This window comes from Chrysemys picta, chromosome 4, assembly GCF_011386835.1.
Source record: "Chrysemys picta bellii isolate R12L10 chromosome 4, ASM1138683v2, whole genome shotgun sequence".
NCBI lineage: Eukaryota > Metazoa > Chordata > Testudines > Emydidae > Chrysemys > Chrysemys picta.
The window spans coordinates 59,974,672-59,987,911 of record NC_088794.1 but is presented as its reverse complement, the minus strand read 5'-3'; the positions used below and the strand labels follow the sequence as shown (position 1 = coordinate 59,987,911).

At 43.3% G+C, this 13,240-nt stretch overlaps 1 protein-coding gene across 17 annotated transcripts in view; it reads right to left on the bottom strand.

Moving 5' to 3' along the window:
• Window positions 1–5,202: 5,202 nt before the first annotated feature.
• SLC26A8 (solute carrier family 26 member 8) overlaps window positions 5,203–13,240 on the bottom strand; it is a 34,814-nt gene continuing 26,776 nt past the window's right edge. For 10 of the 17 annotated variants that reach the window (XM_065592381.1, XM_065592388.1, XM_065592379.1 and 7 more), the window contains 7 exons: window positions 12,894–12,963; window positions 12,055–12,147; window positions 11,830–11,964; window positions 10,052–10,435; window positions 8,489–8,543; window positions 8,163–8,350; window positions 5,203–5,723 (listed from right to left, as the gene is read on the bottom strand). In XM_065592381.1, coding sequence (XP_065448453.1) covers window positions 5,502–5,723; window positions 8,163–8,350; window positions 8,489–8,543; window positions 10,052–10,435; window positions 11,830–11,964; window positions 12,055–12,147; window positions 12,894–12,963 — 1,147 coding nt within the window. In that variant the 3' untranslated portion in view covers window positions 5,203–5,501. The remainder of the gene's footprint in view (window positions 5,724–8,162; window positions 8,351–8,488; window positions 8,544–10,051; window positions 10,436–11,829; window positions 11,965–12,054; window positions 12,148–12,893; window positions 12,964–13,240) is intronic. The other 7 variants (XM_065592384.1, XM_065592386.1, XM_042861490.2 and 4 more) reach the window with 1 other exon arrangement.

Genomic DNA, 13,240 nt, shown 5'->3' with positions numbered 1-13,240 from the left:
GAAAGCTTATGCTCTAATAAATTTGTTAGTCTCTAAGGTGCCACAAGTACTCCTGTTCTTTTTTAAAATCATATTGATGTTTGAAGTTAGCACATCAGTGCACCAGTTGTGGAGTGGAAAGGGCATAGTCACACCTTTGCTGCTGGGATTGTTTATTCTTTGCAAGGGTGGTTAACAGGCCAAGAGTACTCCTCCCAAATTTGCAATGGGAAGGCTCTTTGCATTGCAAAGGGCTAGCAGCATCACTCATCTTGAGTCAAGGATGCCACAGTACAACCCATAGATTCTGAAAATTAAGGCCTTGCTTGTTGTAAATTTTGTATTGCTCTGTTTTGACTGGAGCTGCCACTCATGAAGGGACTTGACTTGAAGCCACTGTACAGAAACACCACAAGGGAAGCCTGTGTACTATGAGAGTTACTCAACACTGTTAGAAAGACAGGAAGAATTTAAAGCTCCATTCACAAGTATCAGAGCTGTGAGACTGAAAGCTTCTTCCACTGTAAGAACCTTTTACCGTTTCACCGTAGACAGATACAGTACCATGTCCTTCCTCCAGAAACTCCCTGGAAGCCGTAAGAATTTAAATTTAAAAAGTCTGGATGATTTACTAATGCAAGTGACATTACAAATAATTAAATATCAACATTTCTATGCACCCACATATAGTTAAAACTTAACTGCCAGGAACAGCCCAGCAGTGGAGGAGTCCTATATAGTCTCCCTGCTACTGCTCCACATGGAGAAACCGCACCATGCACACAGCAGAGGCTGGAGATGCTCTCAAAGAGCGAAATTCATGCTGGAGCACAGGACCAGTACAGGGACTATGCATTGTTTAAATCTAATTTATGGTCTCACAAAGGGAGCAGAAGGAGACTCCACCGATTGGAAGGCAAAAGATGCACTGTCCTAGGGATGGGGGTTCCACGACCACCACTCCCAAGAGGAGGAGGAGGGTGGTGGTGGTCGGGGACTCCCTCCTCAGGGGGACTGAGTCATCTATCTGCCGCCCCGACCGGGAAAACCGAGAGGTCTGCTGCTTGCCAGGAGCTAGGATACACGACGTGACGGAGAGACTGCCGAGACTCATCAAGCCCTCGGATCGCTACCCCTTCCTGCTTCTCCACGTGGGCACCAATGATACTGCCAAGAATGACCTTGAGCGGATCACTGCAGACTACGTGGCTCTGGGAAGAAGGATAAAGGAGTTTGAGGCGCAAGTGGTGTTCTCGTCCATCCTCCCTGTGCAAGGAAAAGGCCAGGGTAGAGACCGTCGAATCGTGGAAGTCAACGAATGGCTACGCAGGTGGTGTCGGAGAGAAGGCTTTGGATTCTTCGACCATGGGATGGTGTTCCAAGAAGAAGGAGTGCTAGGCAGAGACGGGCTCCACCTAACGAAGAGAGGGAAGAGCATCTTCGCCAGCAGGCTGGCTAACCTAGTGAGGAGGGCTTTAAACTAGGTTCACCGGGGGAAGGAGACCAAAGCCCTGAGGTAAGTGGGGAAATGGGATCCTGGGAGGAAGCACAAGCAGGAGAGCGCAAGAGGGGAGGACTCCTGTCTCATGCTGAGAAAGAGGGATGATCGATGAGTTATCTTAAGTGCCTATACACAAATGCAAGAAGCCTGGGAAACAAGCAGGGAGAACTGGAAGTCCTGGCACAGTCAGGGAACTATGATGTGATTGGAATAACAGAGACTTGGTGGGATAACTCACATGACTGGAGTACTGTCATGGATGGATATAAACTGTTCAGGAAGGACAGGCAGGGCAGAAAAGGTGGGGGAGTTGCGTTGTATGTAAGAGAGGAGTATGACTGCTCAGAGCTCCGGTATGAAACTGCAGAAAAACCTGAGAGTCTCTGGATAAAGTTGAGAAGTGTGAGCAACAAGGGTGATGTCGTGGTTGGAGTCTGCTATAGACCACCAGACCAGGGGGATGAGGTGGACGAGGCTTTCTTCTGGCAACTAGCAGAAGTTGCTAGATCGCAGGCCCTGGTTCTCATGGGAGACTTTAATCACCCTGATATCTGCTGGGAGAGCAATACAGCGGTGCACAGGCAATCCAGGAAATTTTTGGATAGTGTAGGGGACAATTTCCTGGTGCAAGTGCTGGAGGAACCAACTAGGGGCAAAGCTTTTCTTGACCTGCTACTCACAAACAGAGAAGAACTAGTAGGGGAAGCAAAAGTGGATGGGAACCTGGGAGGCAGTGACCATGAGATGGTCGAGTTCAGGATCCTGACACAAGGAAGAAAGGAGAGCAGCAGAATACGGATCCTGGACTTCAGAAAAGCAGACTTTGACTCCCTCAGGGAACAGATGGGCAGGATCCCCTGGGAGAATAACATGAAGGGCAAAGGGGTCCAGGAGAGCTGGCTGTATTTTAAAGAATCCTTATTGAGGTTGCAGGAACAAACCATCCCGATTTGTAGAAAGAATAGTAAATATGGCAGGCGACCAGCTTGGCTAAACAGTGAAATCCTTGCTGATCTTAAACGCAAAAAAGAAGCTTACAAGAAGTGGAAGATTGGACAAATGACCAGGGAGGAGTATAAAAATATTGCTCAGGCGTGCAGGAGTGAAATCAGGAAGGCCAAATCACACTTGGAGTTGCAGTTAGCAAGAGATGTTAAGAGTAACAAGAAGGGTTTCTTCAGGTATGTTAGCAACAAGAAGAAAATCAAGGAAAGTGTGGGCCCCTTACTGAATGAGGGAGGCAACCTAGTGACCGAGGATGTGGAAAAAGCTAATGTACTCAATGATTTTTTTGCCTCTGTCTTCACGAACAAGGTCAGCTCCCAGACTGCTGCACTGGGCAGTACAGCATGGGGAGAAGGTGACCAACCCTCTGTGGAGAAAGAAGTGGTTCGGGACTATTTAGAAAAACTGGACGTGCACAAGTCCATGGGGCCGGATGCGCTGCATCCGAGGGTGCTAAAGGAGTTGGCGGGTGAGATTGCAGAGCCATTAGCCATTATTTTTGAAAACTCATGGCGATTGGGGGAGGTCCCAGATGACTGGAAAAAGGCTAATGTAGTGCCCATCTTTAAAAAACGGAAGAAGGAGGATCCGGGGAACTACAGGCCAGTCAGCCTCACCTCAGTCCCTGGAAAAATCATGGAGCAGGTCCTCAAGGAATCAATTATGAAACATTTAGAGGAGAGGAAAGTGATCAGGAACAGTCAGCATGGATTCACGAAGGGGAAGTCGTGCCTGACTAACCTAATTGCCTTCTATGATGAGATAACTGGCTCTGTGGATGAGGGGAAAGCAGTGGATGTGTTATTCCTTGACTTTAGCAAAGCTTTTGATACGGTCTCCCACAGTATTCTTGCCGCCAAGTTAAAGAAGTATGGGCTGGATGAATGGACTGTAAGGTGGATAGAAAGCTGGCTAGATCGTCGGGCTCAACGGGTAGTGATCAATGGCTCCATGTCTAGTTGGCAGCCGGTTTCAAGCGGAGTGCCCCAAGGGTCGGTCCTGGGGCCGGTTTTGTTTAATATCTTTATTAATGATCTGGAGGATGGTGTGGAGTGCACTCTCAGCAAGTTTGCAGATGACACTAAACTAGGAGGCGTGGTAGATACACTAGAGGGTAGGGATCGGATACAGAGGGACCTAGACAAATTAGAAGATTGGGCCGAAAAAAACCTGATGAGGTTCAACAAGGACAAGTGCAGAGTCCTGCACTTAGGACGGAAGACTCCCATGTACTGCTACAGACTAGGGACCGAATGGCTAGGTAGCAGTTCTGCAGAAAAGGACCTAGGGGTCACAGTGGACGAGAAGCTGGATATGAGTCAAAAGTGTGCTCTTGTTGCCAAGAAGGCTAACGGCATTTTGGGCTGTATAAGTAGGGGCATTGCCAGCAGATCGAGGGACGTGATCGTTCCCCTTTATTCGACATTGGTGAGGCCTCATCTGGAATACTGTGTCCAGTTTTGGGCCCCACACTACAAGAAGGATGTGGAAAAATTGGAAAGAGTCCAGCGGAGGGCAACAAAAATGATTAGGGGTCTGGAGCACATGACTTATGAGGAGAGGCTGAGGGAACTGGGATTGTTTAGTCTCCAGAAGAGAAGAATGAGGGGGGATTTGATAGCAGCCTTCAACTACCTGAAGGGGGGTTCCAAAGAGGATGGAGCTCGGCTGTTCTCAGTGGTGGCAGACGACAGAACAAGGAGCAATGGTCTCAAGTTGCAGTGGGGGAGGTCCAGGTTGGATATCAGGAAAAACTATTTCACTAGGAGGGTGGTGAAACACTGGAATGCGTTACCTAGGGAGGTGGTGGAGTCTCCTTCCTTGGAGGTTTTTAAGGCCCGGTTTGACAAAGCCCTGGCTGGGATGATTTAGCTGGGAATTGGTCCTGCTTTGAGCAGGGGGTTGGACTAGATGACCTCTTGAGGTCCCTTCCAACTCTGATATTCTATGATTCTATGACTTAAATGGTACGTGGACCTTGTGCTGATGAATTTCACTCTCAGTCCTCACTCTAGGTACTGAGGCCAGGGAAGAATTCCCTGAATGTGCACATGGTAGGGTCTTGAGATGTGCATCCCTGATATAGCAAGACTGCTCCTGTTCCAAATAAAACCCCAGCATGCACCATTATGGTGATGTCACAGTTTCACCAGTCTATTGAGTATGAAGCTGGTACTCTGATAATACAACTGAGAAGTTTTTTTTTTCCACTTGCCACCTATATCTTATTCTAAAGAAGCCATTTTTTTCAGCTCTTAATAATGAAACGGAACTAAATGTCTCCATTTGTTGCTGTCTCAGTGAATGTCTACCAAAAAGAGAAGCAAATAACATAATTCACTGGCAGGAGATATTAGCAGGACTGGAAAAAAGTCAAAGTATTGAGTTTTTACTGAATACACTAGGCAACTTTAGCAAAGTATCAGTGACGAAATGCTTTCTTCTAGAGCAGCGTTTCTCAATGACCAAGTCCATGGATCGGCGCTGGTCCCTGAGATCTCCCTGACAGAGTTTAGGAAGGCAGCAAGTCCTGGTATCAAAAAGGTTGAGAAACACTGTTCAAGAGTGTCACCTCATTTTGCATGCATCTGAGGTTAATGAAATAGCATGCGTGCAATCTGCTGAAAACTGCAAACGAGATTTAGTCCCTAAAAAAAACAACGTGCAAAAGATGTGCCGTGTTTGAGGACATTTAAAAAACTACAAAGAATTTCAGAAACATTTAAAAATTCATTTAATGGCTCCAAGTTTTATAGTTAATTCACTACAAAGGTTAAAATTGCTGCTAAATAATCCCTCTGTTTGAAAGTCCTGAAGGGTAACTTCATAAACTGTGCTAGTTTCCTTAAACCAGCAGAACCATTGGATGGACTGGCTAGTTGGCTACTTCAATAACTTTGAAAGAGACAAAGGCAAAAAACCCCACCAAAATGCAGGCAAGAACTACCTGAACTGTGCTATATCAGCACCTCTCCCCATTTACTGGACTAGGATTCCCTGTCAGCTCTTGAGCATCTCAGGGATCTCTGGCATATTTCCACTTCTGCTCCCACTCCTCATCTCTGTCACCTGGCTCAGGGGGTGGAGCATCATACTGTTGGAATACGTTCATCTCTGTTTCACTCTGGAGTGAATATGTGCGGAAGAGATCGGATATCGGTTCTTCATTTAAGAGTTCGCTCCTGGTAGTCTTTAAAGAGGAAATATCTTTGTTGTTACCGGAGTGCAGACTTCTCTCCTGAAACACACACAAACAATGCCTTCTATTGAGCTGCACAATGTGCGAGATATTGGAATGAAAAGCCCCCCTGCTCCCTTGCATTTCCCTTGATAAGACTGAAGTGATCCAGCAATAATTTAGAAAAAAATAAAACTTCTGAATTGCCCTGACAGGGTCCTTGATCTAGCAGCCAAGAGGATATGCACTGAAATTATGTCACCAACAAGACCATCTTCGCCATAACTCACATACTGGTTCACCCCCTGCCAACATACACAAAAAATGATGTATTTCACCCTAATAATAATATCTTCTTACACTTCCATTGTACCTTTCATCCAAAAGGATCCCAAGGTGGCACCACAAACTATACATACATAGTGGTCACTTTACCAACCAATGAAGTGCAGCAACCTCTTGTGGGGGGAAAGCAGGAGTGAGGGCAGGTCTGTACTCAAATCACTGTCCGCTGTAGCGCTTTCATGAAGATGCGCTACACCGACAGGATAATCCACCTCCGCGAGAGGCAAGAGCTATGTTGGCAGAAGATCTCCCACCAACATAGTGCTGTCTACACCTGCACTCAGGTCAGTATAACTACATCGCTCCAGGGTAGGGATATTAATTATTTACACCCCTGAGTAGTTATACTGAAGTAATTCTGTAGTATAGGCCAGGGGATAGTTGTTTAACAGCACACATCAATAGTATACAACAGTTTAGGAAGGGAAGTGGAAAAAAAATGCTGCATCTAATTGAAATTGCAGGATAAGTGAAGGGAGGCTGAATTTATCTAAGTAGGTAAGGATGATGGGATTAGTTCCTTGATTTTTCAGAAGTGTCATGGTATCTTTCCTGAATACGAATGGTCTTCATTGCAAGACAATAACGCATTGTACTGTTGTCAGTGAGATAAGCCAAAATTTCTGAAGGCTTTCAGCGGCAAAACTTCCATTGACTTCAGTGGGAGTTTTGCCCAAATCAAAGACTTCAGAATTTGGCCTACAGCGAACAGAAAATTTTCCAAAATTCATCTTTGGTTTGAATTTAAGCAAGGTGAATTTAATGTCTAAAGGATTTTTTTTTCTGGGAAAATCAGAGGGTATGGAAACTAGGGACTGACTTCTAATATCCAAAATACCTCCCGTCACCCTTAGCCACTGTGAATATTTTTTAAGGACTATGAAACCTGCACTGATGTGATCTTTAAAGAATAATACTTACCTAATTATCTACCAGGGAAAGTAGATAAGTCATTCCTGTGAGAATTAATTGATTAATACTCAGCACTTGAGTACTACTTTACAAATATTATTATTTGAAACCTGGCAAGAATCCAAGTGGAATCCCAGTTAGCCAGCTTCTTAGTCAGTTTCAACATCAGCAGTTGAGGGTGTAATGTGACAACACATGAAAATGTATAGTCCAGTTGATTTACCTTAATTCTGTAGATCAGAGTATAAAGATGAAAAGACTTTTCAGACTGAGTCCCTCTCTCTGTCACCCAACATAGCCCACAGTCAAGGCATGATTTTCCTCAACAATATATTCTCTAGTGATATGCTGCTGACAGAACTGATCACTAGGAACTTTTTCTGGTATTCATTCTAAATTTATCTTTGCTTAGTTTCATGCCATTACTCCTATATGACCCTAAACAATTTGGGTCCAATTCTCCTCACTAACACCACTTTTATACTAGTGTAAATCCATTGACTTTCATGCTCGTGATTTACACTAGTGTGAGAGAAGAATCAGGCCTTTCCTCTCACTCCTTGGGGTTTAATAATGCTTATACATATAGTCTGTTACAGGGTGGTACTGTTTTCCTGAAACCACTACACTTTGCTAGCACGTTTTGATCCTGCTGGGAATGGATTAAGTGGTTTCTGATGACTCAATACTGCAAATGGTTCATTATCTCAACTGCATATCAGAGAGCTAGCAGAGGTTTTTTTGGAGGGAGAGAATTTAGGTTGTGGGCTAAGCAGTCCCTGAGGTAGGAATCCTAAGAGCAGCCAAGCTTGGGAAAAGGTTTTAACAGAACTTTATCTTATTGTTAATTTCTTTGTTAAAGCCAATCCCCAGGAAGGGGATAAGTTTGACTTTACACAGTGTGTAGAATTTGTTTTAAATCAAACTGCAAAAGGCACCTGGTCACAGCACTATACATCTTCAAAACTGCTCTACAAACATTAATTAATATAACAGGCTATAACACAGGGCAGTATTATTAGCCTCATTTTACAGGTGAGGAAACTGAGGGACAGACTGATTAAGTAACTTTCCCAAGATCACAGAGGGAGTCAATGTAAGAGATGGGATTAGAACCCAGGAGTCCCTGGGCTACCATATGCCCATACTCATTCCCCTAGCTCAAACTGCCTTTCTATGCTTACACCTTCAAATCCTTGTAGGATCACTGGGCAGCATCTAGATTTAAACTGAGTATCACACCTTCTGTTCTTCTGTGAGCCCTTCATCTAACTCCTGTTCAGGCTCTCCAATGCTGAGTTCCACAGTCTCTGGCTTTTGATTCTGTTCTAAAGCGGCCAGCACAGCATCATGCAGCGTTAGAAAGAACTGTGCTTTGGTGACGCAGTCATCAAAGAAATCATTCTTCTCAAAGATTGCTATTACAGAGACTGTAAAACAAAAAAAACCACCACCAGTGCAGACAGGGTCACACGAAGGAGCACAGTTAAAGCATTTCACCGAGGTTTAAAGCTTATCTTTTTCTTACAAAGAGTGGCTAAATATAGCATTACCAATACAATACTCACGGTGGCAGCCGGCTATCAGGACCGAAATGCCAATATTCTGAAACATGTGGAACATCTGTAGAGAGAATCCTGTATTAATATCAGTGCCACTCTCATGCTCTATGCAGGAATGGCCCTGGCACCAGAAGGCAGGACATACAAGGGGGAAAAAGCTTTTGCTTATAACTCTGCTTCTCTGAAGATACCATTGTTCTAGAAGACTTAGTCCGGGGTCTTAGGTCAGCGCAAGACCAGCAGAACTCTCACAGTTCAAAGAATTCTGACTCCAGAGAGCCAGGTCCCATATTGGACATCATGTACCACAGTCTGCAGGATATAAATTCGGCCTTCACAGTATTCAAATCAGTTGCTTTGGTTGTACAGCTCCCATATTAAGCCAATTGGAAATGATTCAACACCGACACATGCGCGTGCACACACAAAATATGCCCCAGAGTAAACAATGGAAATAAGGATCTACATTTTCAAACACAAGCAGTAATTTTGAGTGCCTCTGTTTTTGGGTGACCATCTTGAGACACTTTACATTTTAAAAGGGACCTGATTTTACAGGGCAGGTGCTCAGCATACCCTGAAGATCAGGTCCCTTTATAATTAAGGTGCCTGAAGTTGGGCACCTCAAAATTGAGGCCCTTAAAATCATTAGTTGCTTTTGAAAATCAAGGTCAAGTGTAAGTAGAGAAACTCATTAAAAAATCATCTTTAAGTTTTGAGGAGAATCAGGTGAGAATTCCATTGACATGGTATCTTCAGAGAAGCACAGCTACTGGTAACTTATTTTCTCTAAAGATACTACCTGCCAGGATTTTCACTTGAAGCTAAAGAGATGTCCCAAAGAAAAAGTAGGTAAGGCTGCAATGAACAACAACAACAAACCAATGCCAACAGAAAGAACAGACATTTTTATATCTATTCTTTCTGTCTAGGACTAAGATAACTCTTAAATGTCCAGACAAACCAAAAATGCTCATGTGTGCTAGAGACAAAGACTTCATGTAAGAACATGCTAACTTACAATAAGGGATATCCCAACATTTTAAATAGAACATCTCATGGAATGAGAGAGTTGAGCCTCTCCTACTTTGGAAACAAGACTCAGCACTTTGAATGTCCCAAACAGGATTTCCTCCTGGAAGCTGTAATGAAGTACAAAGCACTGAAGTTCCAAAACAACAGGCACCCAGCACTACCTAAATATGCCAAAGCTTCCAGTTTGCTGTGGGAAGGGAAAAAAACAAACAGCAGAAATGGGGAAAATTATATGAGAGATTAAAAATGTGATTTGAATTGAAATAATCTCAGATATTATTAGTGACTCAGGTAAAGGCATTTTTGCATGTGTTTTTTTAGATCTACAGTGTACCTTTAAACAATAGCCAGGGAATATATGTGGATCTTCGAAATTACACATTTGTGAAAATACAAAGATCGGTCTTGCTCCCATTAAAGTCAACAGGAACAGGTACAGGTGCTTATATAATAGGTAACTTTAGGGTAATGGGAAGCATCTGATTGTGGGCAAACTTCAGTTTCTGCTTTTACACATGCATTGAAGTGACTTGCCTGCCTCAGTAAGTCTGAAGCTTGCAAATCCACAAACTGCACCATGCTGAAGTCTAAAATAATAGTGTGGACTGGATATGTTGAAAACTCCGTGGACTGCAACTGTACTGGTTCTTGGCACAATAGAGTTGTGGAAGTATCTACTCCAAGGTCTGAAGAATGCCATGTCCTCTTCCCTTCATCCTTCTTCTTTCCAGTCTCAGGTCTTGCTGCCCTGAGCCTGATGGCTGTGGACTGAGCATGCTGTGTTTGCGACATTCCTGTTGTGAGAGTCCCAGAACTGTGCTTGCTTTCAAACTTTGACCAACGTATCAAATTCAGGGAAGACGATGAAGACTCATTATCGCTATGAAGTCGCTTCACCAGTTTCTCAGTATAGGGTATCTAGAATGGTAAAGTGCAGAGTAAAGACAGTTAGGAGAATTGTGTCTAGAAGGTAGAATTTCTCTTGTTGCAGTTATGACAGTATGGTAAATCATTTGATATCTTTCCTCTCTCATGGTAGAAATACCTTTGAACTTACGCTAAATATAGCACTAAGCCACAACAGTACATAAATTAGTAGGAGATTGATGCAAGTCTTGGATGTGGTCAGCAGAGTACCTTCAACTACCCTGGAAGTGCTCTGTTAGCCTAGTCCTGCACGTCTTGAAGTTGTTTATTACCATTGGAATGTGGGCGACTAATTTTATATTCCATTTTTTAAAACAGAAACAGTTTTATGAGGTTTTATGCACCATATTCTTCCCCTATGAAAAGCAGTTCCTAAGATAAAGTGATGAGAAAACAGAGAAGAGGTTATCATTTTTTTCCTTAATAGTTTGAATATATGCTTTTGTTATTTAATTTTTAAACCCAACCCTTTCTTGTGATGGTTCCTTGGTCTCTCCACCCCCTGCCACTTCTAAGCCTAGCTGCCTTTTCAGCAGTAGTTTGTCACCCAGCCAATAATTTTAACTCAATTCCTTTTTTTAAAAGTGAAGTTTGAAATACTGAATAGCTCCAAGTTTGGCTTTTACACTAGAAAAAGAGTTAAAAGCAGCTGAAAGGTTCACACACTGCAGCTTGGCACGTTGGAAGAAGATGGCAGTTCAAAGCGATCACAGACTTCCTTCAGAAGCTCAGTCCTGCCCATCCTTCCAAAACTACTTCCCCACAAGGGGCTTTTGTTATCTTTTACAAAGTGCCTTGGATAATTTAGAGAATTAAGAATATTGTCCTGAAACCTCTTCCATCCATTTGCTTATGATACTGTCAAATTCCGATTATGGGGCATGCAACTGGCCATACAGAAGGCACTCAACAGAGTTCGTAATAAGGAGAGGAGAAATCCTCTGATCACGGAGACTGTGACTAGTAGGATTTGACGTCTTTAGTGATCATGCATTTGTGGGTATCTCACATTAGGAGTGGCTAGAATTCTTCAGGCAGCCAAAGACAGTCTTTGACTTGTGTGGGAAAAGGAAGGCAACCCCCCTGTTGAAGCATCTGACAAAGTTAGTTTTTTCAGCCCCAGAAAGGAAGGTAAACATGTTGGGTTTTCCCACTGTTGGTCAATTCAACCAACAATTCATCTACCATGGAAGATATAAACAAATATAAGGTTTGAGAGCAAATATAAGGGTTGTACTTGCTTATTTTTGGTTTGCAAATATATGCAAATGTATATGCAATTAGGTATGGCCTTCAGGCAGGCTAATGACATGGCCCTCAGTGTCACAAAGTCTTGGTGCCCTGGCTAGATAATTATTTAAAAAAAAAAAAAAAAGGTAGCTGACCCTGGGTAATGGCTCAGGTGGATCACAAACACAGGCACACTTCAAATCCTCTCTCTCCAATCCAGTGCTAGACAGACTAACTGAGATTAAAGATCTCATTTCATTTTCATCCAGGGGCACTGCTTTCACATCCATCTGAAAAAGACAGACCGTGTATCAGAGAGGGTTGTGTCATTCCAATGGAGGAGGTCAGAAGCTGATGGCGATTGGAAAAGTGGTGTTTACCTTATGTAACAAGTAGCCTTTGAAATGTCTCATATTTGCAAAGGAGATGGAGGAACAACACTGGAAGATTTTCACACCTTCAATCTCCGCTGCCTGGAAGACAAAACCCGAGTCTCTGAGGTTTGTGCCTATGCTAGAAAAATGATTCACGGCCGACATTGACAATGGGTCTCCTCTGACCAGGACAAGCCATATTGTTTTCAAAACTCATTAGTGAAAATACCCTACACCTTGTCTACACCAAACTTTTTTTTAAGTTCTCCCACCTTTGCAGCTCCATGAGTTTAGCAATAAGGGGAGTACTAATGTAGACATTGCTGTTCACCACAGCATTATCCAGATCCGCATACAGTAGGATCAATGACATTATGGTAAAAATACCAGTGCCCTGGCTCTTGCTACGACTGCTGGGAGAATTTTTAAGAAACTCTAGTATAGATGTCACAATCCAATGGCGAATTGGTAACAAAAATCTGTCACACAGACACAGCCATTATTGACATCTGTTGTGAAAAATGGGTCATTTTCCTAGTGTAGGCAAAACCTGACTAAGGACAGCAGATCAGCAATAAATTCTGTATAGTTCCAGCAATGACAGGGAGCAAGCCTTTCATTACCGGTGGAGCCTATATCGATAGAATGAGCTCCCAAAGTGACAAGTCAGACCCTTCTCCCTATCTTTGGGCAATTTGTATCACTCTTCGCTGCCAATATTCAAAGATCCTTACAGATTTTCAAGGCTTGAAGTGAACGAACTGAGTCTGATGGATCACTCACAGGTGCCCAAGTGAAGAAACTGGATTACAGAGAGGGACTGAGTATTAGGCTTTTTCTCTTACTGCTTTGTAGTCAGATAAACTTCTGTATAGATCCGTGTTTGGAATCTGGCCCAGCATCACAATCTTCATTCTGAAACAAGGTGTTTATTAGATTTTCTTAGAGTAGAGAGAAAAACCAGCACCACCCAATATTTTGGTCCCTGTCCCTATCATCTTTATTGGGTACAGCAGCTGTGGCTTTAGGGGTGTGACATCCAAGCACCTGTGCCCTTCACATCAAACCTTGAACCCTCTAGAAAGCTCTGTTTCAAGCCAGGGAACACTCCAGGCAAGGGTATGTAAGAAGGCATGTAGTCCCTCCCTCCCACAAATCCAATATATTCTCCAAAGAAGTGAGGATGGAGGAT